The 24,141-nt window shown below is 41.5% G+C and overlaps 1 protein-coding gene across 2 annotated transcripts in view; it reads left to right on the top strand.

The window, feature by feature from the left end:
* The first annotated feature begins 3,037 nt into the window (after positions 1-3,037).
* The window catches only part of LOC127368224 (vertebrate ancient opsin-like), a 58,009-nt gene continuing 36,905 nt past the window's right edge, over positions 3,038-24,141 (top strand). For both annotated transcript variants that reach the window (XM_051408822.1, XM_051408812.1), the window contains exons 1-2: positions 3,038-3,445; positions 12,897-13,225. In XM_051408822.1, the coding sequence (XP_051264782.1) occupies positions 3,073-3,445; positions 12,897-13,225 (702 nt within the window). In that variant the 5' untranslated portion in view covers positions 3,038-3,072. The remainder of the gene's footprint in view (positions 3,446-12,896; positions 13,226-24,141) is intronic.

The raw sequence follows: 24,141 nt of genomic DNA, 5'->3' as shown, positions 1-24,141 counted from the left end.
GACAACTGACTGGGAGTTCTCTGTGCACATGGAGGCAAGACATGTGGTAGTTTAGTTCAGAAAGAATCAAGTCTATTGGAAGAGACTTACATCAGGTGCTTTAGACAAGCAGGGGAACAAAATAGAAATAATCATACTGGTTATCAATAAATGTTACACTTCATCCATCTCAGATTGAAGTTGACACATAGTGCAGCTCTTCTGGACAATATCAAAAAGAAAACTGAGTTAATATGATAACAATAGTCCACAGCACATTAAATACATGGGATAATAACCATAAAATCGCATTCTGTTGACCCTCTCACCCCATTTGTACTTTATCTTCCTGAACATCTCCCCAGGGTTCAGCCACCAAGCTGACCCAGAAATCCAACTAAATATCAACTGCCCAGTCCCACTGAGATGATTAAATGGGGGTGGTATTCACAATAGAACCCAAGTGTCTTAATTCAACCCAATTACAGGTAGAACTGTACATGTGGAAGATATTAGAGTAAATGTCACTGTACAGTTTTCACGGGCGGTTACCTTGCTCCAGTGTGACAGGGGGTTATTTGGTGGGTACGGATTAGAACAGACCATGAAGGGGTAGAGCACGTTTCCCCATCTGATTCTGTAACTTTCCATCAGCGTGCAAAGACGAGTGTTGCAGTAATTAAGAACACTGTTTTAACACCAAATGCCAGCGGTTGACCACAAGAATTTGCTGTTAATTACCAGCTAATTGCTGACATTTTGAACCCGTACTTGACTTTTTTGGTGCATCATATTATGGGTGTCTGTGTTGTATTATACAAGTATAGCAGCAGCAGACACAGACACACAGACACACACACACACACACACACACACACACATAGAGAAAGTTGAACTTCTATGTTTACCTGCTGCCAGACGCAAACTGTTCTCTTAGGAAGTCATTAGAGCACCTTTGTATCTGCTTACTGTCACTTTACTTTAAAACTGAACACGATATTCTTAATTTGAGACTACCTAATTAAAATTAGGACATGCTGTTCTCTCCCCTACATTTGGTAGCACTTTCTGTCAGCCATGTAAAGCAGATAACAGATTAGAGTTTACTTTAGTAGTTGGTCCAGATTATGCCTGTTGGACTCAGAAGGTAGCCAAGGTTCAGTAACACAGGGTGTGCTGCTGCTGCTGCTGCTGCTTCTCTCAGCCTGTGGGAGAATATATGGCCACTGTGAGATGTAGATGCCTGACACTCATCATGTTTTAGCATTTCACTGCTCCTCATTATTCCATTCTGAAACTGCCATCTCTGGAGTATATGTTTTCAGTGCTGACAGATGGAAAATGATGATTAAATTTCACAGATAGAATCAACCAAAACAGAAAAGAAAAAAAGCCATCGGACAATGGAAAATCTACTTAAATTGATTTTCTCTGTGGGAAACGCATGACAAATATCCAAACATGTGGATATCTGTGACAGCCCAGAGCCATGCAGAATTTACTTCTGTTTTGTGTTGCACAATGCTCCAAAGTGACCTCATCATTATCTTCTGGTCTAAAACACCCCCAAATTGAGTCACCTCGAAATCTCATCTTTGACATGGCAGTCCATTGTGTGAGGCTAAATCCAGACAATGAGTCAATGTCTGGATTCCTTGTGCCTAACATAAAAGTTCAGAAGAACCCAAACCACTATCTGTAGCACCAGAGCGCCAGAATCTCAGACCAATTCAAACACACACATCGACCACACCTCCCCCCTCCCTCTGCTAAATATTAGGATATTATATTGGAGCACTGATTTTTACAGTATTCAGCTATTTCTTTAGTGAGCTAAATCGCTAAACGTAATTATTGGATTGCTAGATCTCCTGCTAAAGCTAGCTACCTAAAACATCAAGTGAAATACACTTTAGGTAGCTGAAGTTTGATGGTTTACATTCAATGTTTGGGACAGAACTAGCAAAGCATCACTTCATTTTCTGCTTATGGTGCCATTACTCCAAACATATCTTTACTTAGCAAAGAGCTGTTCACTGCTATATTAATGTTGAAAATCTCATTTATATAACCTTTAAAACTCCCCTCTGTGCCAAATAATGAATAAAATACTTCATCTTAAAATAAACCGAAGACAGTCGTGGAGGCTGTAACTCAAAACTCTTAATTTCTGGTTTGACCTGAGAGCATCATTAACTCACCTACTGCATCTTATAAATTAGACTTAGCTGGCATTTGTCTAGTAAATGGTCCTGGGTTAATGCTGTATTTATGAGCCGAATCAAATGAATTAATGCTCTCAGTGTTGTACTCTTAAATCACTCTTATTTACTTCAAAAACTGCAATTAAAATGCAGGACAGTCTATGATAAGCATTAGATCAGTGGCGCTGCAGCTGAGAGACCGTGTTCAGCACCACGGACAGCGGACGTCAGCGCAGCACCCAGAGGGGGGACAGCTCCTCAAACTAGAGGCTTTTTTTTTTGTTTGGAATCGAGCACAGAGCGTCGACTTTAGCGCAGTACTGTGTTTGAGCCACATGATGATGGTCTTATTGGTCTCTCTTCCCCACCTAACCACCAGCCTGCTCCGCCCCCCCCCATTCTCCCGATCTCCCTCCCACCCCCTCCTCTGCCCAGACGTCAGCTGCCGGAGAGCGGGCCACAGTGATTTAAATACGGACAGAGAGGGAAGGCGCCTGTATGAGGGACAGGAGCCTCTCTGGAAAGCGCGAGTGTGCGTTATAGACTGCCACACGGTGGAGCAAAGACTATCCAAACTTTTCTTCTTTTTTTAAAAATATATTTTCTAACTTCCCCCCGCCCCTCTTCCCCCTGAACTGAGACACAAAGTTTTGACATCCCCAGCAAAACAAACTTTTTCATTCTCCCACATTTGTGTTTGACTCTACTTTTTCCACTTGACAATTCTTTTACAGCAACAGGTGTCGCTGATTAGGAGCGACACGCGTGTCTATTATGTATTAGTTTACCACACACAGGAAAAGGGGGAAAAAAAATGCCAGCGACACTTTAGTTCCCGCTCGGTGCGCCGCGGCTGCCCAGTGTGCCACCGCCGTGTCACTGGACTGCGATGATCGTGTCCAACGCGAGCCTGAGCGGCTGCGCGGGGGTCAACAGCGCTCTGTGCGCCGGAGCCGGGGAAGGGCACCTTAGGGGAGGCTCATACCGGACCACCCTCACACCGACAGGGAACCTGGTAGTGGCAGTGTGCCTGGGCTTCATTGGCACTTTCGGACTTATGAACAACCTGCTTGTGCTCGTGCTCTTCTGCCGCTACAAGATGCTGCGGTCGCCCATCAACCTGCTCCTGATTAACATTTCCATCAGCGACCTGCTGGTGTGCGTACTGGGGACTCCGTTCAGCTTCGCGGCCAGCACGCAGGGAAGGTGGCTCATAGGAAAAGGGGGATGCGTGTGGTACGGCTTCGCCAACTCCCTGTTTGGTGAGTAGAAAGAGGCGATGTTCATATGTGCATTTAGTTTGAGTGTTTTTTTGTTACATCTGTAGACTGCTGTATATTTGGATGTGAGATGTGGTTGTGACGGTATGCTGTGTGCGTGGATCCTACCCACAGCACTGCGTTTGTGACATTGGATGATGTTAAGCTTCTAGTCTGGGGTCGAAATTAAGGGTTTTGAAAAAATTAAGAAAATATGCTGTAAGTCTTTCTTCATGCGCCCGTTGCGGTGTGCGCCGTGCGTCTTTATGCCCATACCGGTACCAAACTTTAAGAGAAAAGCCTGAAAAACCGCGTAGCCCGTGTGAATTGACTAATGGGAGAATGATCATTGCTAATGCGCCAAATTCGACATCAAAGCTATTATTCAGCAAATTGATTGTATTTACATGCCTCTGCAACATGAAAGATGTATTTCATATCATTCTCAAGCTTTCTCTCTTTCTTTTCTTAATGTTGGGTGTGGACATCCTGCAGTTTGTCATGAGAGAGCTCGTTCAGGTCTTGGTAAAAGGTACAGATTGTCTTATATCGTTTGCGGAAACCCAGAAGAGAGTTTCAGCCCGGCAGGCAGACCGATGTTGCGGATCATAGAACGATAGGGCGCACATCCACTATCACGGTCGCTTACGGTGCATATGCAGATGCACGGGTCAAGGTGATGAGTTCACGGTGCGGTACTTGGTCATTATCTCCAGCTGTGGCTATATGAGAGACTGTTGAATCACTTCCGATCACTTCCAAAGCTGCACATGCATGCATGTCCACGGCATAAAATCGCTAGTGGTATATCAGGAAGCTCCCCTCACAGATGGTCATTTGTTTAAATGTCATTAGGAACTCTGAAGCGCTGTCACACACACGACTGGGGATTCGGGTGCTGCATATATTGTATATAAAGCAGTGTGCAGCCTGCTATCAAATGGCCGTTAAATGCTTGTTACTGTATAGTTGAGTGGCTGTGCCCGAGGCGAGGGAAGCCTCATCACTGTTCATTTAGCTGCCCGTGCAGGTCTGCGGTGGGCTGTGGGGACACGGTCTCAGTCCACGGAGCAGGCTTTGGCAGATGCATCACCAGCATTTGTTGCAGAATAAAGTCACCCGGGGGAAATCTGTAATGTGAAAGGGGAAGCTGGTCTACTCTTGCTCAGGAGTGCTGATACCGATGCAAATGGGGAACAATGATGCAAGTGAGAATAAGGCAGTTACTCACTCATCTGGAACCGGGCCAGGATGCGATGCTGAGCCAGAGAAACAAAGCTTAGTGGGGTATTTTTTTTAAATGTTTTTTTTGGACCGGCCAGGGGTGCTATAGAAAAGTTGCAAATAAGGAGTTTTGTATTGAACATAAACATAAACCCAGTATCATTTCCCCCCTGAAGATTGTATCAATCCAAACTTCGGAAATGTATGTATTTGAGTAATTTGGATGAAATGTGTTTGATGCTAAACTCAAGAGAAAACTAATTTGCAGAAGGAATGCTTTACAAATAAAATGCTCTTCCATCATCAGGAGTTATTGGCCTGACATGTGATCTTTATTCAACAGATTTTCAGTCCTGCTAATTGCTTTAAAAGCTTTCTGAGCCATCCAAACAACCTTTAAAGACCATGCAGCGTTAGATGTGGGTTCTGAAAACACCAATTTCTCCAAGCTTTGACATCAACACAATGTTACAGCATTTGCACTGCTGTGTATTATTAACGTGCTCTCCTGCTGTCCAATCAAAGTGCATATTTCAAAGAATATATGGCAGTCTATGATTTTAAACCTACCTCTTAAAATAATTGTTGCAGAATTTCAGAATCATAAACAGACAGGAGAAGAGATACAGTTGGTATACACATCATTTGAAACATCTAAAGACTGTAATTTCCATGAATGCAGTCAGAGTTCTGGTAAACACCATGAATGACTGAGGTTGAGATCAAATGTCAGAAACTTCAGTCTATATGCTCATCATATAGACCGAAGTCCATCATATTCACAGCATTAAAACCAACAACAGTCACTTCTTTAGTCACATTTCAATAATATATCATGTTTTCATTACTTTTGCCGCTTTTTTCCCCAGCAATACAGCCCACATAAGTCAATCAAATGAAAATTGAAAATGAATTCAAAAAAGTTAATTGGACATTGGAATAAATATATGTCAACTTTGTGAATGGCTTTTCAGAACTTACAAAAAAAACCATTCAGTGAAATATGTAAGACTTTTCAGAAATAGAGACCTCCACTTCCCTTTACAGCTGCACACTGACTGCACCTTTCAAGCTGGACGCCCGTAGCTTTAGTCTGATGAAGTTTGTATAAAGGGCTCATAAATCTTGCACAAAAGATTCCCTCTCGCCCACTTCAGTGCATCTAATCTCCTAAAGCCTTTTTTAAAGTGGAGCAGCTATTGGTTACTACCTACAGGCCGTAACACACAAGCCAAATGCCAGGGCTTTTAGCTACCTGCTTAGGTGTCCAACTGATTTTAAGCAACTGGGGGAAAAAGTACATAAAGCGTCTGAGACCAAAGATAGAAGCTGTTTCAACCTCTGTGACTTATGGGATACACTGACATGGGCAATTTGGGAGACAATGGGGCCCTGAGCAAGCCCTCCAATAGGGGCACGACACCCAGACTAAAAGAGACAAGAATCTTTGTAGTTGTTTTGGGTGTCTTTGTGCTTTTTCACATTCTGTTGTAGTCATTGTGTATCTCTTAGTAGTCATTTAGCACCTTTGGAGTCTATTTTGCATCTGTTTTCTTTTTGAGTCTCTTTATGGTCATTTTGAATCTGTATTGTTTTGTGGGTCTTTACAGTCATTGTGTGTCTCTTGCTGATAGTTTTGTGCCAGTGACGTCTTGTATGTGACTCCTTGGGCCCTAGGGCGTGTGGCTGGTAGGCCGGGTTAAGTATCTGTGCAGCAGAGAAAGAAACTTCAATCTGACTCACTAAGTGTAATGTGTGTAAATCAAGCAGCATGCAAGTCCAGCTGGTTTTTCCCTCCCTGGCTAATATGTTCACACAGTAGGGGAGAGTGGGGTAAGTTGAGCCAAAGGGTAAGTTGAGCCACCCCTTGTTGCTAGGAAATGGTAAAAAACATTGATCATGTGACCAAATATTTAGGAGGAAGGCATCATCTTTGAAGGTAAGAACCACATGGTTAAAGTGGTAAGATATTTATTTCCAAAAAAATCCTTTTTCACTCTACGGCTCAACTTACCCCGCTCCTATGCTCAATTTACCCACACACGGGGTAAGTTGAGCCAAGAGACCACTTTTTTTGGACAAGCTATATTATCGAAACATTTATGTTTACACTCATTCTGTTTGTTTGAAATATATGCAGATATATTAGTTAGTGACAAAACTGATTGCCTTGATGTAGTGATCCTAAATATGAAAAATGGCTCATCTTACCCCACTCTCCCCTACAGTTAATTTACAGTAACTTAAATTAAATTTTCCATGGCTTAAGAGCCTCTCAAATCTGTCAAACTTTTAAATTGAAAACAGACTCCAGCACTACTTCCACTTCCTTTGGGATGAAGTGGCACTTCCCAAAACAGGAATACTTCATTTCAGTCATATCGTGGAGAATAAAGCCAACCTCCGATGTTTCTCAGTATCTGCATGTACTCTGATTGTATCAACTGTCTCGCTACCCCTGGTGTTATGCCGAGATTAAGCACCATTTGAAGATGTGTAATACTGACATTCACAAGGAGCCAATTATTAAAATCTGTCTGACAGGACTTTGGCTAAAACAGAGCAAGACGCGCGCGCGCACGCACGCGAGAGAGAGAGAGAGAGAGAGAGAGAGAGAGAGAGAGAGAGTGTGTGTGTGTGAGAGAGAGAGATGGCTCGCAGACATCATTAGAGCTTCCATTGGTTATGGATGAGTAATTCCTCAATGGGCTCATAAAAACTGAGTGAAAGAAAGAGTGAGGGAGGGTCAGAGAACGGAAAAGTGAAATTGATTGTTTGGATGAATAATATTGGGTGCAGCTTTGACAAAGTGACTGTGTCTGTCTTCACCAAATCTCTATAAAGCTTTTCTGAATGACTGATGTTTCTTGAAATTAGAGGGCATCACTGTCAATGACAAAAGACATTGTTAGCCTGGTGTTAGGACATTGTATTCCCGCTCCCTCTACACATCGATTTCTACTTTTTGCTCACTTGCTTTTGGCCTATAATGTCTTAGATTTCTGAATGACTGAACAATTGAAGACCCACTGCTTTGACTTTAAGCCAAGAGAACAAACTGAAGACAATTTGTGGAGACGCGCGTGTGTGTGCTTGTGTGTGAATACACACTCACCCTGTACTTTCAGCCCCTTGGCACCTATTTAGCTGCTTCACCTCTTCCGCCCAACTCTTTGCATTTTCCTCTCTATCTCACTGAACTTTTATTGTCTTCCAATATACTGTGGAGGAACAAGAGAGGATCTTTTTTCTGTCTTTAATTTGACACCAGGTCTGCGTGTTCCTGCATACTGCTGGCTGCCTCCTTCTGCCTCAAGTGGACTCGGCACGCATTAACCTTGCACTGCAGTGCCCACTCCCTGCATACTGAAGTCAGATTCCACTCCTGCGCACATGCTCACACGTGAACCGGCACAGAAATGGATAAACATGTACAGAGGAGAGACACTATACATTTAAATGTGCATCACGCAGGCACAGCCAACACCTGACATGAGTGATGTTAATTTGCTGCGATGGTAAGAATAAGTCTCAGCAGGGAGAAAGGAACCAGAACAATGTCGCTTCGCCATAAAGGTCAGAGTGAGTGAGCCAGCTAATGAGCTTGTTTAATAAATAGTGAATTAGGAACTCTTATAGCAGAGGCAAAAACATGTCTTGTGGGTGAAAGGTGTCTGGTTTGATTTGGACATTAGTGTGAATAATTGTCTTTGTACATAGTGACTTGCCATAAAATCATCCTTAATGTGCGCCATCCATTTGCTATCTGACGAAAGAATTTAAAAAAAAATTTTTTTTTTTTTTAAACAGGCAATGGTGTCACAGTAGTTCTGTGCACCTGTGACGACTAAGGGAAAATACGCTGGGATGGGATTTACAGAGCAAACACAGCTTTATTTGATCCTGTGTTTTTCATTCTAACTGTCTGTTCCTGGATACACGGTATCAGACAGTGATACTGAACCAGATGCTTTCTAACAGACAAATTAGGCAGATGCAGTGAGGGAGACAGCAGAACAAAGATGCTCCTTTGTTTTAGTTCAGACATTATCAGATCATAAGATGTTTCATTTTGGAATATCAGATTCAGCTGCTGCCTTTGATCCTGCCAGAGGGCTAGAAGATGGATAGAGGGTGAAATTTGATTTCAGATGATGTGGAGTTAGATCCAAAGTTGTGAAGGTGTCTTTCACTATGACAGTACATTACATCTAATGAAGATGTCCACTCATACACTATGTAACAAGAGAAAGAGCTGCTTTCAAAAAGACGGTGAACATGTGATAGGATCAGCTGATATAATCAAGTTTTTGTATTAAATGAAGAATCCCATGAATCACAATCAACCACGATACTTTTGTAGAGCCCTGGGGTAGAAGGTAGCCGTAAATTGGTTCAGCAACATGATGGCTGCAAGTATTACATTTTGATGGCTCTGTATTTGAGTCATGGCGAGAGCTGCTAATTAGCTTTTGCAATTTTGAGAAAGTGTGATTTAATTTGGATCCCCAATCAAAGCTGGTTAATGGACAATGGAGACATTTATACTAGATGTTATCCGTCTGTCATCTCAAAGATGTGCTATATTGCATGCTGCCAACCAGTGCTTTGGGATAGAAGGCTTCACAGAGAGACATTTCAGAAATTAAGGTCTTATTGTTGTAGCACTCTTTTCCTCTGCCTTTTCTTGTCGGTTATTTTATCAGGAAATCTAAGAGAAATACCTTGCTCATACCATTAGGGATCCAATACACTGGATCAGTGGATGCAATACTGACCTTATTAAGTAGTTCAGGTATTGGACAGACTTAACCAATGCATATTAAATACAGTTTTCTAAGTCAGTTTCATTTTCAAATTCAGGGCCCTATCTTGCCGATCTGAAATGAAAGTATCAAACGCAAAACGCAAGTAGCTTTTTGGGCGGATCTCAGGCGCTGTTGCTACTATGCCGGCGGGATAAATGACTCTTGCGCCCGGCGCAAATCTAAAATGGGTTGGTCTGAAGTAGCTACTTAGTCATAGGTGTGGTTTGGACGTAACGTGCAATAAACCAATCAGAGCGTCATCTCACATTCCCTTTAAAAGCAGGCGCGCTTGTTCCAAGGCGGATTGCTATTATAACGGCGGATTGGCCAGGCGCACGCCAGGAGCGTTTCACAGCCGAGGAGACCGACGTTCTCGTCAGGGCCGTAAAATACCAAGAAGTGACATTATTGACATGAAATAAATGTAACACAGCCATACAATAAATCAAAACGATGCAACGCAGCTTCGCAGGAAGAAGACCCTGGCCTCGGGAGCAGTGCGCACGGGCCGAGCAGTGCGCAAGGGCCAGCTGAGGAGGGAGCAGCGCAAACACCAAGGTGCAGAGGATCCAGACCCACTACACGCCGATGGACCACCCGTTCCTGCAGCAAACCGGGTTTGACATGCTGGAGCGGGAGCTGTCCGGGATACGGCAAAGTATTAATGCCCGTCTTGACCGGGTGGCGATGTTGCTGCTGCCTCTCAGGCGCATCCCCTCGAGTCTGCGCCCTTAAAATAGCATATGAATAAGTGCCACTGACTTTAGACTAGGTTTTTCCTGGTCTGTGGCGGAATTGTTTTCTGAAACAGCAAAATAGCACCAGGGAACGTTTGCGCCGGAACGCGCCTCCTCTTTTCGCTGAACCGCCCCCCGGAGCGCAAGTTCATTCCCTAATTTAAGGACGTGCGCCTGTGGAGGGAAAATTCTAATGTGCGTCGAGTGCAAAATAGGAACTATACAAGCGCCAGTGTACAAAGTCAATTGCGCTGAGTGCAAGATAGAGCCCTCAGTGTTTTTACGTTTACAGTCATGCCAGGCTGAAGACTCTTAGTGCAAGTGCAATCCCTCGCCTAATGTTACCTCGCAATAAATGATCCCAATCACTTCCCTGCAGTGAGGTATACAGATTTTAAAAGAGAGCACTGGTACTGGTTCAGTTCTTGTTATCAGCAGGTACCCTGGGCTGAGGTGTCAGAGTTGGTATTTGGACAAAAAACACCTATATACTATGGCCATTTCTCACAGGCAAACATGAGGCTGTATTCAAAAAGATTTTTGTTTAAGATTTATATGACCCTTTGATCATCTGCCATCACTATGGTTAAGGTTTAAATTCAGGGAATAATATAGTTCCTTTATAAAAAAAACTTGAGTTTGCTGAGTTGAAATTGTACACATTTAAACATGCCATTATTCTGAGCATATTTAGGACAAGTTATATGAGACTTTAAAACTAAATGTTAAGCTCTGCTTAGTTAAGATTAGGAAACAATACTGGTCATGGTTAAAATAAGAACTACTTACTTGGTAGGACACAGGAAACAAGCAGCAGTTGCCTGCATCAAATTCATATGCTTTAGTGACTGATCTTTCCACCCTGACCTTTTTTTAGGAGCAGTATGTCATGTGCCACTCTTGCTCCCTTTTTAGTTTACCCAATGGTTAGGTCCATTTCACTAGTGAAAGGTAGCTGAACTGTTAGCAAGCAACCGCAGTAGTGTAGCTATGTATCAGTTTGTACGTACATTGGGTGGCAGGAATGCAGAATATTAGGTGCAATGACCAGGACGGTGTTGGAGGTGTCCTGTTTGGTGATTTAAAGGATACCTCCATGCCAATCAGAAATTAGTGCGTTTGTGGCCATTGTTTGAACTGTAAAAAATCCAAAATAAATTCTGCATGCTTTATACTGCCTGCTTTAAAACATACTGGAGGTACTTCTATCAGGTTGGGGTTCACAGTAACAAGTGTTGCTATTGCACTATTTCAGTGTTTATTAATGACACAAGGCTAAAAACACAAATCGCAAAGATTTTATCTTACAGACAAGATCAGCCAGTCCACCTGTTGTGGGAAGACAATTTTCCTACGCTTTCTTTTTAAATAACAGCAGAAAAATCACAGGCTGGATGTGATAGGCAAGCAGGGTTGAAAGCATCTTTTGTCAAAATATATGGAAAATCTGTATGGGTCTGGTTGCTATGAGTCAGTGAGCACAGATCAAACAGAAACACAAGTGGGTTGTTATAAAACTGTGTTGACTTTGTAATATTGAAGTAACAGGCTAATAAAAGCCCAGAGCTAAGCAGTCTATGCAGGAAAAGCAACATGAACGCAATATCTGCGGGCAACAGACAAGCATAACACGCTGTGCCAAATAAACTCTGAAGTCAGGGTATGCAATGTGGTCAATGATTTTGCACAATGCAAGTGCACACAGACAGACACAAAAACATTCTGCAAAATCATCATCTTCAATCACAGAGCTAAAATGTGTTCCCATCTGGGTCAACTGGCTCCAACTCCCCCCCCCCTCCTCACTTTTACCTTTATTCATTCGTCGTGCTGAGTAGCCGCAGTGTTGACACCTCAGTGAAAGGCATGGACCGCCTTCTTATAGGAGCATCCGGTTGAGGTCAGCTTTACTACCATTGAAAATCAATAGGCATGAAGGATGGCCTCTTGGATCATAATGGCTTCAAAACAAATAGCAAACAGGATAAAAAGGCTGAGATGTCAGCGTGAACACTGAGCTCCAGGCTCCTGCTGCTCTGCGTCTGAAATACTGAGAAACAAAGCCATTGAGATTTTGAGATACAGTGTGTGTTTTCATTTGAGCGGTTACAGAAAGATAAGAAAGCTTCTCAAAATCTTCGATGCTGTGTTTCACTGCATTGCTTCTGTCAAGCGAGAGACACTACAGGTAGTGTGGCTGTTTATGATTTACAGCAGTGTGTATCTGCTGCAGGCCCCCCGTCATGTGAAGTGAAATATTTGATGATTCCCCAACCACGTTTGTTATAGTTTTATTATATTGCACTTTCGATTTGGCAATTATTTTTAAAAATTGTAACCCCGCCCTCTCTTTGAAGCTGTAAACCATAAAGCTCATTTTAGCTGCACTTCTGATTTCAGAGAGAGCTGTGAAGCTTTATATCACAGTGACAGTGCATGCTTTTCTCGCTAGAGTAGATGAACATTTGGAGGGGCAGTGCATTTTTGTGTCTTTTCGATGGCCCCATTAAACTGGAAGGACAGCAGCCCGGGTACAAAAAGGAAGAACGCACCTGCACATATCGTCTACAGGGTTATGTTTGATGTGTATTGTATTTAACTAATTCTGTTAACCGTTAGCGTGGTATGTTCCTACACTGCATGTTATGGTTACCTATGTTTGTGTCTGCCCTGTGTACCCTGTAGGCATCGTGTCCCTAATCTCCCTGGCTGTCCTCTCCTATGAGCGCTACAGCACCATGATAGAGCCAACCGAGGCTGACTCCTCCAACTACTGCAAGATCTCCCTGGGCATCACCCTGACCTGGGTCTACTCCCTCATCTGGACCCTGCCGCCACTCTTTGGCTGGAGCAGCTACGGCCCAGAGGGTCCCGGGACCACCTGCTCTGTTGACTGGACGGCCAAGACGGCGAATAACATCTCTTACATCATCTGCCTGTTTGTCTTCTGCCTCATCGTGCCGTTCCTGGTGATCGTGTTCTGCTATGGGAAGCTGCTGTGTGCCATCCGACAGGTGAGGCTATATATATATATATATAAAAACATGGAAGGCTTCCACTAAACCTGCAGCACAAATTAGCGTAGGTGCATCTTCAACATTGGCTGCCGCACAATTCGACAAACCACATTTCCACATCCCATAAACCCTGATATGTGAGACAGAATAATAAGTAAGGATTGGTAAAAGCTCATATGTATTCTGACAAGTTAGCCAGACAGAGACAAAGAACATAAAAAATATATTGCCCCTTTTCATGAACAGCCTCATTACAGACAGCCTCCCTTTTTGCCATAAAGAATCTCAGCAGATCTCAAACAAAGGGTAAATAAGTGGCTGCATTTATACAGCACTTTAATCCAAAGTGCTTTACACATAACACACCTTACACATTAGCTCCACCTGAGCCACAGCCAAAATACAGTGCAACACAATACAGTACAAATGGTGTCAGTGTTTATGGTGATGACACCATCTTCAATGTCTCAAAAGGAGTGATTTATTGACGTTAAAATGTTACACGTTGCACATTAATTTCACAAACCCACAGACTTTAAGTGTTTAAAGTTACTCCAATCAATATTTTTATGAAATAAAAAATACCTGTCACATGTGTATGTGAAAGGTATTGCTTGTCCTGATGAACCTATAGATTCAGCCAGTTCTACAGTTCCACTCAGCTTGTTGCATTTTAGCATCTTTCAGCTCATTGTTTTTTTTTTTACCGCCCACAGCTTTACTGTTTTGGTTCACTCTCAACGTTCTCATTAAACCTGTCATTGAAAAAGCTCTAAAAACCCACTTTACACTACCTGTCCAGCACCAATCAGGTGGCCAGAGAAACAACTCCAAACAAATGCTAATGCTGCTCCTTGTCTGCTGGATGTGTACAGTAAATAGGCAACTGTTAACTAACAACTTTGCCATATCAACTTAAAATGTAGTAATGTGTCAATTTTGTGTACAGCCTGTTCCTGCTGCCCCACAAAAACAGGTAATGAGAGTTTAATAAGACCCCCCACCCCCCAAAAAATTTCAAATATAACAATAATGCTACATAAACATAGTGCTCATACATTCAGGATGGCATCATTATTTCCATACCAGCTGATTCAGCAGGTGCTGAGAATCTCACTGTGGCAATGCTACAATATTAAGTGCCTTAAGCCTGACAGATCTCAACTTAAGAACAGAAGCAGCAACAGTGGAAATGAAACTAAATTCTATCAAAGCCTCCAGATGCTGGATACGGATATAAATTAAATAACCAAAATAAAAGTCAAAACTACAGTACTGACTGCAATCTAAACATCACAAGAGACAATGTTCTTGTCTTCATCAGGACAGGTGTTCCAGACTGCCTCCTAAACAATGTTTGCTTGTACAGTGCAGTGTGTCCTGTGTTATGAAACATTTTGATCACATTTAAAAGCAAAAAATCCATGCAATACAATATAATACATAAGATACTGTGCAGGTAACATAAAAGTATGGGCCATGATTACACAACACTTATGTATCATCTAATATAACGTATGTAAGATTGATTATGAACGGGTCAGCTTTTCTTTAAACAGAGATCTGCTGCTGTGTGTTACTTTGTAAAAGATTCAATATCATCTCCAAAGCTGAATATATCACATCAGCACTCTCTTCTGTAGTAAATCTATCCACTAAGAACGTGTAGTGCTCTGCCCACTCTGTTATTCCGCTGATACCTGGCAGTTAAACCAGTTCAAACAACTTTTCTGCCAAAGCTGTGAACCAAAACTTGGCAGCTGCATTATGAATACTTTTTTGAAGCTGATTTTGGACTTATTACATTTTTTCTGTATGATCTTCCATTCAAATGGCTGTCTTATAGCTTAATTATGGTTATGAATCATTAACTGTGGCTATATCACAGTAAAATTGCCGTCTGTGCTGTCACTGTCAGTCCATAAAGTCAGCATCTGGGTCTTTGTCAGAGTTGAGACTGAGTTGCTCAACTCATGACCCTTGCTCATGAGTTGAGCAAGGGTCTGTATTTATGGTCTGTATTTATCAATCATCTTAAAGTCAGAAATCAATCTTAACAGGACACATATTCTCAGAGTGACGCATACTTGGCGCTACTTTTATGGTTATGAGTAAAAGCTGGTTATCCCAATTTGTAGTTTTCAGGCAGAGACATGAGCGCACACGGGAGGAGAGATGTTCATTGATCACTGAGCATAGAGACCTCAGCAGTGCGGTTCAGAAAGTAAAAATCCTATTTATATTCAGAATCGAAGATTTTGATTATAGCCATAACCCCTTTAAGCTAGATATACCAGGAGCTATGAGATTGTGAAACGATCGTATATTCTGCCGTTGAAGCCACAAGTCCGTATGATATCAACTTTTTTCTCTCAAGTACAACAGTACCCACAATCCTAATCCAAAGTATAAAAGCGACGTCTCTGATTGTTGTTACTATGAAAATGTTTACCGCAAACAGCTAATGAGTCGCTTTTTAAAAAAATCTTTAATTTTCACACTTACAACAGGTTTAGCTAGTGAATTACTGCTACCACTGAACTATACACTCATTTATGTTACTTTTACTACAGAGCAACCATGACTTCTATTTCTGACATGCAGCGCTTTTATAAAGACTCACTATTGGTCGGTATTTGTGCATGGGTTCTGTCAGACACTATGAGAAAACACGACATACAGTGCTGTGAAGAGGTTTGCAGTCATACTAATCATGCCATTACACAAACAACAATACATTACAACACTATTATTAGCAGTATAAACACTATAATAATAATAATGAACAATGATAAAAGTTAAATTCAAGAATTTGAATGTATGCATATATAACCTAGATAACTTTGCCTATACACATACAAAAGTGGTACCATTTTCTCCAATTATAATTTTGCCTATGAAAGTCGGTGTAGGTGTCACTCTCCTACTAGTGATTATAAGATGCATAATAAAATACAGGCCCGGATTATGTTCATTAAATATTCAGCAGTAGATGTGCGCAGTGTGGTGAGTGTATATATATATATATATTCGTTGTGGGATTTGTCTTATTCCGCCCCATGGCTGTGAACTGTGGCATGAGGTAACCGATGTTTGGTTTTATTGCACACTGTCACATACTGACTGGAAGAATATGAGGGGAGACAGTGTGGAAGGCAGTTCTCTCCCTCTCTCTATGGAAGCCACACACACACACACACACACACACACACACACACACACACACACACACACAGAGTCCCAGAGCAATTTTTCCAGGGCTACAACTCACTTACACTGTGTGAGCATCATGTCTTCTCAGGTAAACAATGAGTTGTGTGTGTTTGCATGAGCATGCTTGTGCTCTGTCCTCCCCGATAAACTGCTCAGCAGTGTGATACTGACACAACTTAGGAAAGATTTAAAACATTCAGTCTAATAGCATGGTCTTTCTTTGACCACATTTCTTCCTCTCTTAATAATTTTGCATCAGTTTCTTTCACTTGGTTCTTTTTCTTTTGTCCGTTTTCACACTTCATCTATTTGCTGTCTTGCATTTAGATGAAGATAGATGAGTGGATAGATGAAGACGGAGGCGAGGGAAAGTAATAGTGTTTAATTCTATTTCTCTCTTCGTCAGACTATCCCTCCGTCTCTTTCCCTTCCTTCCAAACTCTTTCTCTTAGATATCTGTTAAACGGCAACTCAAGCTTCTTTGTCCCTTCTTTTTTTGCAGGACTACATGTGCATTCTTGCTTGTGTTAATGGCTCGCTGTGCTGTTTAGTGTGGTTTTTCTCCCACTGATAATGCGTAATGTGTAAAGTAACGGCTATAGTTTACCTGCCAGGTCATTTTCGGTAACACCAGCTGGGACAGATAAAAAGTAGCTGAGCAACTTGTCCGCTAAAAGCTGAAAGAGTGGAACTCCCCCATCTAATAATGTGATCATCAGTGGAGCTGTCCACATGGGGGAGACTCAATCAAGTTTGGGTTTGATCCAATTTAATTTCACTGACTCATCCCCATTCACTGTACCAACCGTCAGAGACAAGAGACATTATATATGAAATTATCATCCTATGAAGATCGGTCCAGTTTACAAATGTGATTTAGTTGTTTAGTTTAGTAATGTTTTACTGTACCATGAAATGTGCTCCTTGTTCAGTTAAACTACATACCATCCTGTCCATCAAACACTTGCTAGTGGGCTTTTAGTAAAAGAAACGGACACAGAGGCAGACAAAGAGAAGACAGGCAATCAGACATACAGGCAGAGCTCATCACTGCTGGCTTGTGCATGCTTGTACATGTCTGTCAGTGTTGTCGTCTCTTTTTATTGCTCTGTGATGGGAAATTGAGGTCTTTATCAGTGCAGAGGACAGCAGCTGTGAGAGACGAGTTTGTCCTTTCACAGGCACTTCAGTCAGGGAACATCTTACAACAGTGTGGAGAAGCAAATGAACTCTGTGCCATTTTGCTAGTCTCTGTCTCAACAATGGTGAAAGGTTAATGTGATACCAAAGGATATCCATGGCAGTGAAGCATTTACTTGCATGACTGTATAATGCTATTACATTCACAAGCACATAAAATGTGTCCGAGTTAATCAGTCCGTACGCAGAAGCAACATGCCTTCATAAAGACTCAAAAATAATGTTTCATGTTTCAAAAGGTATTTATAACTATTGTACTGATAACTTTCATTGCACTAGTCTGCTGATGAGTTAAGTAAAATGCAACAGCAAATGCATCCATGTTACCACATCTAAAGCTTCAGTCAACTAGATATAGTTGATATAGAAGATTATTAAGTTCAATTATTATATTCGTACAATCAAAAAACTGCTGCAACTGTAAACTGAGTCTTCTAGGAGAGTTCAACAGAAACTAAATGAAGCACAATTCGCACATGTGCACTCAGAATAATGAGAATGAAGGCATAAATGATCCAAAACAAGCAAATGATATGAATCTTGTTCCATGCAAATCAATTATAGCACGTTCACACACTGTACTGTGTGCACGCAACTATTGCCCCAAATGTTGCAAACTATAGCTTCAGCTTTATTGCTCTTGCAGGCACTGCTCATCTCCTTGACCAATGAAAATAATGTGTTACTCCCACAACCTTAGAAATGTCTGTACTGATATTGTACAAGTCACCCACACTCAGAAACAACATCAGACCAAAAGATCAACATATAAATCCCTTACTGCTTACTGAAGGTGTGAAATCATGCTTTGAATGTTTCCTAGTATTACAATGAGAACATGTGGGCATTCAAATTGTAAGGCTCTGATTCAATTCTCATATATACATGAATATTTGTTAGATTAAAGCTACACAAGATTAAAGCTGCGCAGGCTGATTTTAGAAGGTGTAAATAGCAACAGATAATCCCCCTTAGTTGAAATCCCCAATTGCTCCATTTGACTTAAACTCCAACATGCAAATGTAGCAAGAAAACTGGACCCACTATGAGCAACTGATGGAATTACATTTTGCCACGAACACAATAAAACTTATTGGTGATGAGTACTGTGCAATCTTTCGGTGCTCCACGTTATCTGGTTAATTAAACATGAATTTATTAAACAAAAGTTGTGTTATCTCCAGTACTTCAGGACAGGTAAAATTGGCTAAACCTCGAATGCTTTGTGTTCAGTCTGGTGAAGTGAGTCCCTTTACAAAGAGAGCTCTCTGTACCAGGTCAGTCTGCCATTCCAGTTTACCAGGGCAACAAATGAATGTACCATTTGGTTTTGTGCAATTTTTCACTTCAAGTTGCCGGCAGAGCACCCACTAAAATCACAAAACACTATTATGTAGATTATGCTGGCCTGTTTCACTTCGATATAATGCTGGAATGTAAATCTGGACAAGTAAACATTGTTATGCATTTTAACAGCGATACATAAATTGTCTCCACCAGAGCTGCTGTGCTGCACAATTAAGTGAAGACACATCTCCACATACTGTAAATGACTTAATCACAAAAGACTTTCTAAGCGTGTGAGAGTGTGCGAGTACATCTCTCCGTCTTAACTGATGATCTGTGAGAGCAAAGTAAAACATTTTGTACATAATATGGTTTAGTGTGATCTCAGAGAGGCCTATTAAGGTGCAACATCACCATTTAAAGTAACACTTTTTGCACAAAACATGGGTGCAGCTTGCACTGTGGACTGGTCTGGGTCACTGTTCAGTGCACAGCTGAACGTCATATAAACTCTTTCCACTTAGATGCATGACGAGTCACCAAAATACCTAACAAAGATAATGCACACAATATTATGGCTCACCAGGACAATGGCAGTTTTTGACCACAAAGGCACATCATGAGTTGTGCATGAAACAAGACCCCTTTATGTAAACCTTGACAAAAAGTAAAACATACAAGATATACTTGTGTAGAGTGATTACCTTTGACTTACGTAATTTCACATAATTTGGTGTCTCACTTGATATTTCAGAGAAAATCAAATTAATAATCATCAAATTGGACACATATTATTTTAATTTAGTTAACCACTAATTTGTTGCTCAGTTGCCAGATGATGAAGTGATGACCCTTTGGCTCTAATGATTCATGATTCAACCCAACCCAGTTTATCAAAAGGTATTAGATTTCATGACCCAAAGACCCTCTGTCCCATATCTTTCCTTCAACTTGTCTTAGCAAAAAAGATGCCAAAATAACAGCAGAAAGCAGCATCATGTGGATTACTGCTTGTGACATGGATAAGCTATATCCATGACACGAATAATTTGAATAAAAAAAAAAAAAACAGGACAAAATACTCACATCAACATACACACACATCAAACAGTCTTTGGTTAGATAACCAGCAGCCCCCTCCCTTGTCTCAACATCTTTACCCTTGGTCGGAATTCATTATGTGACTCATATTTCCCTGTGGATATCAAGCGATACTCTCAAGTGCTACAATATTTCTCCAACATGCTGTAGGCTATGTGGTACAGAGGTTGAGCTGGAAAGAGGGAGGGAGATGAAGATATCAAGAGGAAGTGAAGGAGGCAGAGAGATGAAAGGAATCAAAGGAGGGGGAGAGTGACATACTGTGACTGCCAGGGTCCTAATTTTGTGCTGGCCCACATCAGATGTAGGGATGCACATGTCATGACATGAGGTAATTTCTTTTGCCACAAGCAGATTTTTGCCTATTTGGTAACTTTGTGACTTGCAATCATATTCCAAGAAATTAGGCAGGGTGTGCTACAGAGAGGATATTCAATGCAAATTAGGTGGTGCAGTTTGGATTAAGAGGTTACATTTGTGCCTCAAACTACTTTGCTGGCATCCACAAAGGTACTTTATAAACATTTCTCTACCGTGTTGGTGGGAAGCCAGTCAGGGATCATGTCTTTGTTGTTGCCATTGACAGTATATATATAATGGACTGCATCACCTCCGCTGGCTCCGTCTAACTGTCATGGCAACAGCCAGAACGCCAAACTCAAGGCTTCAAAACGGTATTCCATAAAACAATGGGTGCTGTCACGATAGGTTCACACTTGATTGTTGCACTAGTGATTCTTTGAGTTCCTATATACAAGGGGTTGTGGTGCAAGCAGCATTGCTCACATACTTGCCTTCCTTTAATACAACTGGAGGTTTAAAAGTATTTCAACAAGGGGGAGCAATAAGGACAAATTATCCCAAGCCAACACCAGAATATGTTCCTTGAATTTCCAATACAAACAAACATTAATCTGGTAACACTCGAGGAGGTAACTATATTGTTTAGAACTGAAACAAATAGTCCATTAATCAGTGAGTCAATCAAGAGAAAGTTAATCAGCAACTACTTAGTCAAAAATCACATCGTAATGACACATATAGTTTGTAGCATCTTGTGGACACGTGGCATTCATTTATGTATGTGCACAAACAAACTCCCCGAACAGAACACATACACTGGGAAACCAGCATGAGCATGCAAACAAATAGTTACAGTAGGAGCAAGTATACATTTAATTGCCCGTTTATTAGGTACACCTAGGTAAAACTAATGCTATCTAATATAACAGCCCTGCAATTAATCATACCTTCATTAGGTTATAACAATACTTTTTTGTTGAAACTGTTTTAGTGATGTGTTGATTAAACTTTCACTGGAAAAAAATGCAAAAAAAAATATGGTACTGTGTTAGGTGGTGATACATTTGTAATTGCCAAAGATAAAGATGGTATGCAGAAGAACGATACGAGACGGGACGAGACGGGACGAGCTAATGGATTAACACTTGAAACACCTAGCTTAAAGTGATGGATGGATAGTTGAAATACATATCTAAAACAAATGGATAAAAGGCTGAAACATCCAGATATCTGAGTACAATGTGCAATGTTCTTGGGAATTTATTTCAACTAAATTGATCCCAGGTATGATTGTTGCCATTAGAGAACGTACCTGTGCTTGTGTGCCCCCCACGTTCCTCCTTCCTTCTCCATCATTGCCTGTCTTGTGGCACATTCATCATTATTGGACACTGAGATTGTCTTCAGAGGCACAGGGTGGCCACCTTTTTTGGTCTCCAGGTCAAGCTCTCTTCTCTTCCTGTCTTGGCTTTAGTGCAGAAGAAAAACGTGTTCAAATGTTAAATCCTCAGTGTTAATCACCAACAGGGAAGGGATAGAATACCTAGCTATAGCCACACACTGCAGTAACATTGTCTAACTTTCTTTTGTTTGGACACTACCATTAAGCCTCCAGTGGATTCCCCGCTGACTTATATCATCAACAGCCCTGAAGCTTTTTTTTTGGGGGGGGAGACAGGACCTCCATGACATCATCCTCAGTGTCTCTTGGCCAAATGAGAGGCAAATTTGTCCTCTGATGTGGGGCGGGGCGATTTGGATGTAGAGGTCCTTCATGACAACATTCCTGGTGTCTCTCGACTTACGGACAAAACAAATTTGTCCTCTAATGTGTTGAGGGGTGTGTTGGACAGAGAGGTCCTTTGTGGCGACATTGCCCATCTCTAAAACACTGTAACACAGAATATTTGGATACTAGTTTAGACTATCTGTCATTTTAAAAGTTTACTAACAAGTCAGTCGGCTCCACATTACATTACTGTCATTGTAATAGTATTAGAACTAGTATTTTGCCCACTGCATTTATAACAGTGAGGATGGACTAAATATTAGAAGCCTCCCTTTCAGTATAAGAAAATATAATATATATATATAAAGTATAAGGTAGGATTTATTGCAGGGCTATTGTAAACTGGCATCTAAGTGTATAAGTGCTCTTACTGGTTGGTCAGGAAACCTTTTCAACTGTTGGTGAGGCAAGAGACACAATGAACCTGTGTGTGTGTTAGGGTTATTTATTAGGGTCATTTTGCAATGCTTACTCGTGACTCCTAAGGCCCTGAAGTTCCTCACCACAAAAATGACCAAAAACTCTGCGCGCACACACACACACACACACACACACACACACACACACACACACACACACACACACACACACACACACACGGAGAGAAAAGGAGGCACAGCTGTGAAAACAATTCTTGCCAAACCTTGGAATGAAAATTGCCAGCACTTCTGCTTCATGCGAGCTTGGTGGGGAAGTGGTAAGATGCTGAAGGGCACGGTTGCTGCACTGAAGAGTATGCTGCACGCTTGAAACACAAATTAGTTCTCAGTCAGATTGGCTGCAGGATGAAGCTCTTGTTCTCTTTATATTGTACTACAAGTGCCTCGTCTTTGCTCATTGTCTTGTTGGGTCCTTGATGTTTTTATTTTTTCCATTCCCTTTGCCCCTCTGAGCATCCATATCAACTCTGTTTCCCTCTTTTGACATGTCTTTGGACTGTTATGCTTATCTGGCGTGTGTGGTCTTCATCCTCACTCACATCTTTACACATTCACACTGATTGTTCCTGTCAGTGGCTTACTTTCCGAATCTTTGTGCACACGCAGTACAATGGCTCATTTCATTTTCTGCAGTGACAGCTCCAATCCCTGCTTTCTCACTTGCTTTTTTACTCTTTCCTAAGCTCTCTCTCCCTCATTGTCTCTCCCCACCTCCCTGTTTTATGTGCCCTCTCAGCATATTCTTTCCCTTTCACTGTGCCATTATCATCCATCTTTTTTACCTTGGAGGTCTTGGTTGCCATTATCACTCCCATCCCATCTCCACCCCTCATCACCTCTCCAGAATCAACCTGAAATGTGTTGTTTATGTATAACAATGAGACAGATGTTGACATCTGATAGCAAGTAGTTACTTGTGCATACAAAACAAGCCAAACAAAATGAGGTGGGAAGCCTTTGCTTTGAATGATATGTATATGCTCAAATGCCCTGTTTGGTCATGTGTTCCCACCTGATACCAGCACTGATTAAGGTAACTTCTTTCAAAGAAGAAAGTTCATTACTGTTAACTTTTCTACTCGGGTTTGGAACAAAGGAAAACCATAAGTGAGTGGGGATTCTTTAGAGAGTGTTTCGTTTTAAAATAAACCTGATGATTTATACCCACATGTGTCAGATTGTTCTTCCTGCTCAGTGGCTCTGCGACCTGCAGTCCAGAAATCTGAATTGTCTCAGGAAGAGGTTTGTCCTGTTAGAAGAGAGTACAAAGATGGCAGAATAGATTAAGGGATGTCTCCAATTAAATCACCAGTATAACTATCCACAGCATCCCGAAAGCATTATGAAGATTTGTTTGACGACAGCTTCATTAAAACGCATTTTGGGTCAGTATCTTGTATCATTGACAGAAATGTTTTCACAAATTGATTCTTGATATTGTCCAGCGGCTCCAGCCAATCAGATTTTTCCTCCTGCAATTGTTGGATAGGTTGATTTTGTGGCACCTGTGCCAGGTTGAGCAAGTGTGCAGGAAAAGTTGAGAGTGCGCTCAGAGTGGAGAGGTTGAGGGAGAGAGAAAG

Source organism: Dicentrarchus labrax, unplaced genomic scaffold (assembly GCF_905237075.1).
Source record: "Dicentrarchus labrax unplaced genomic scaffold, dlabrax2021, whole genome shotgun sequence".
NCBI classification, from domain to species: domain Eukaryota; kingdom Metazoa; phylum Chordata; class Actinopteri; family Moronidae; genus Dicentrarchus; species Dicentrarchus labrax.
Note: the sequence above shows the minus strand (reverse complement) of the source record. Positions and strands in the feature narration are given on the sequence as shown.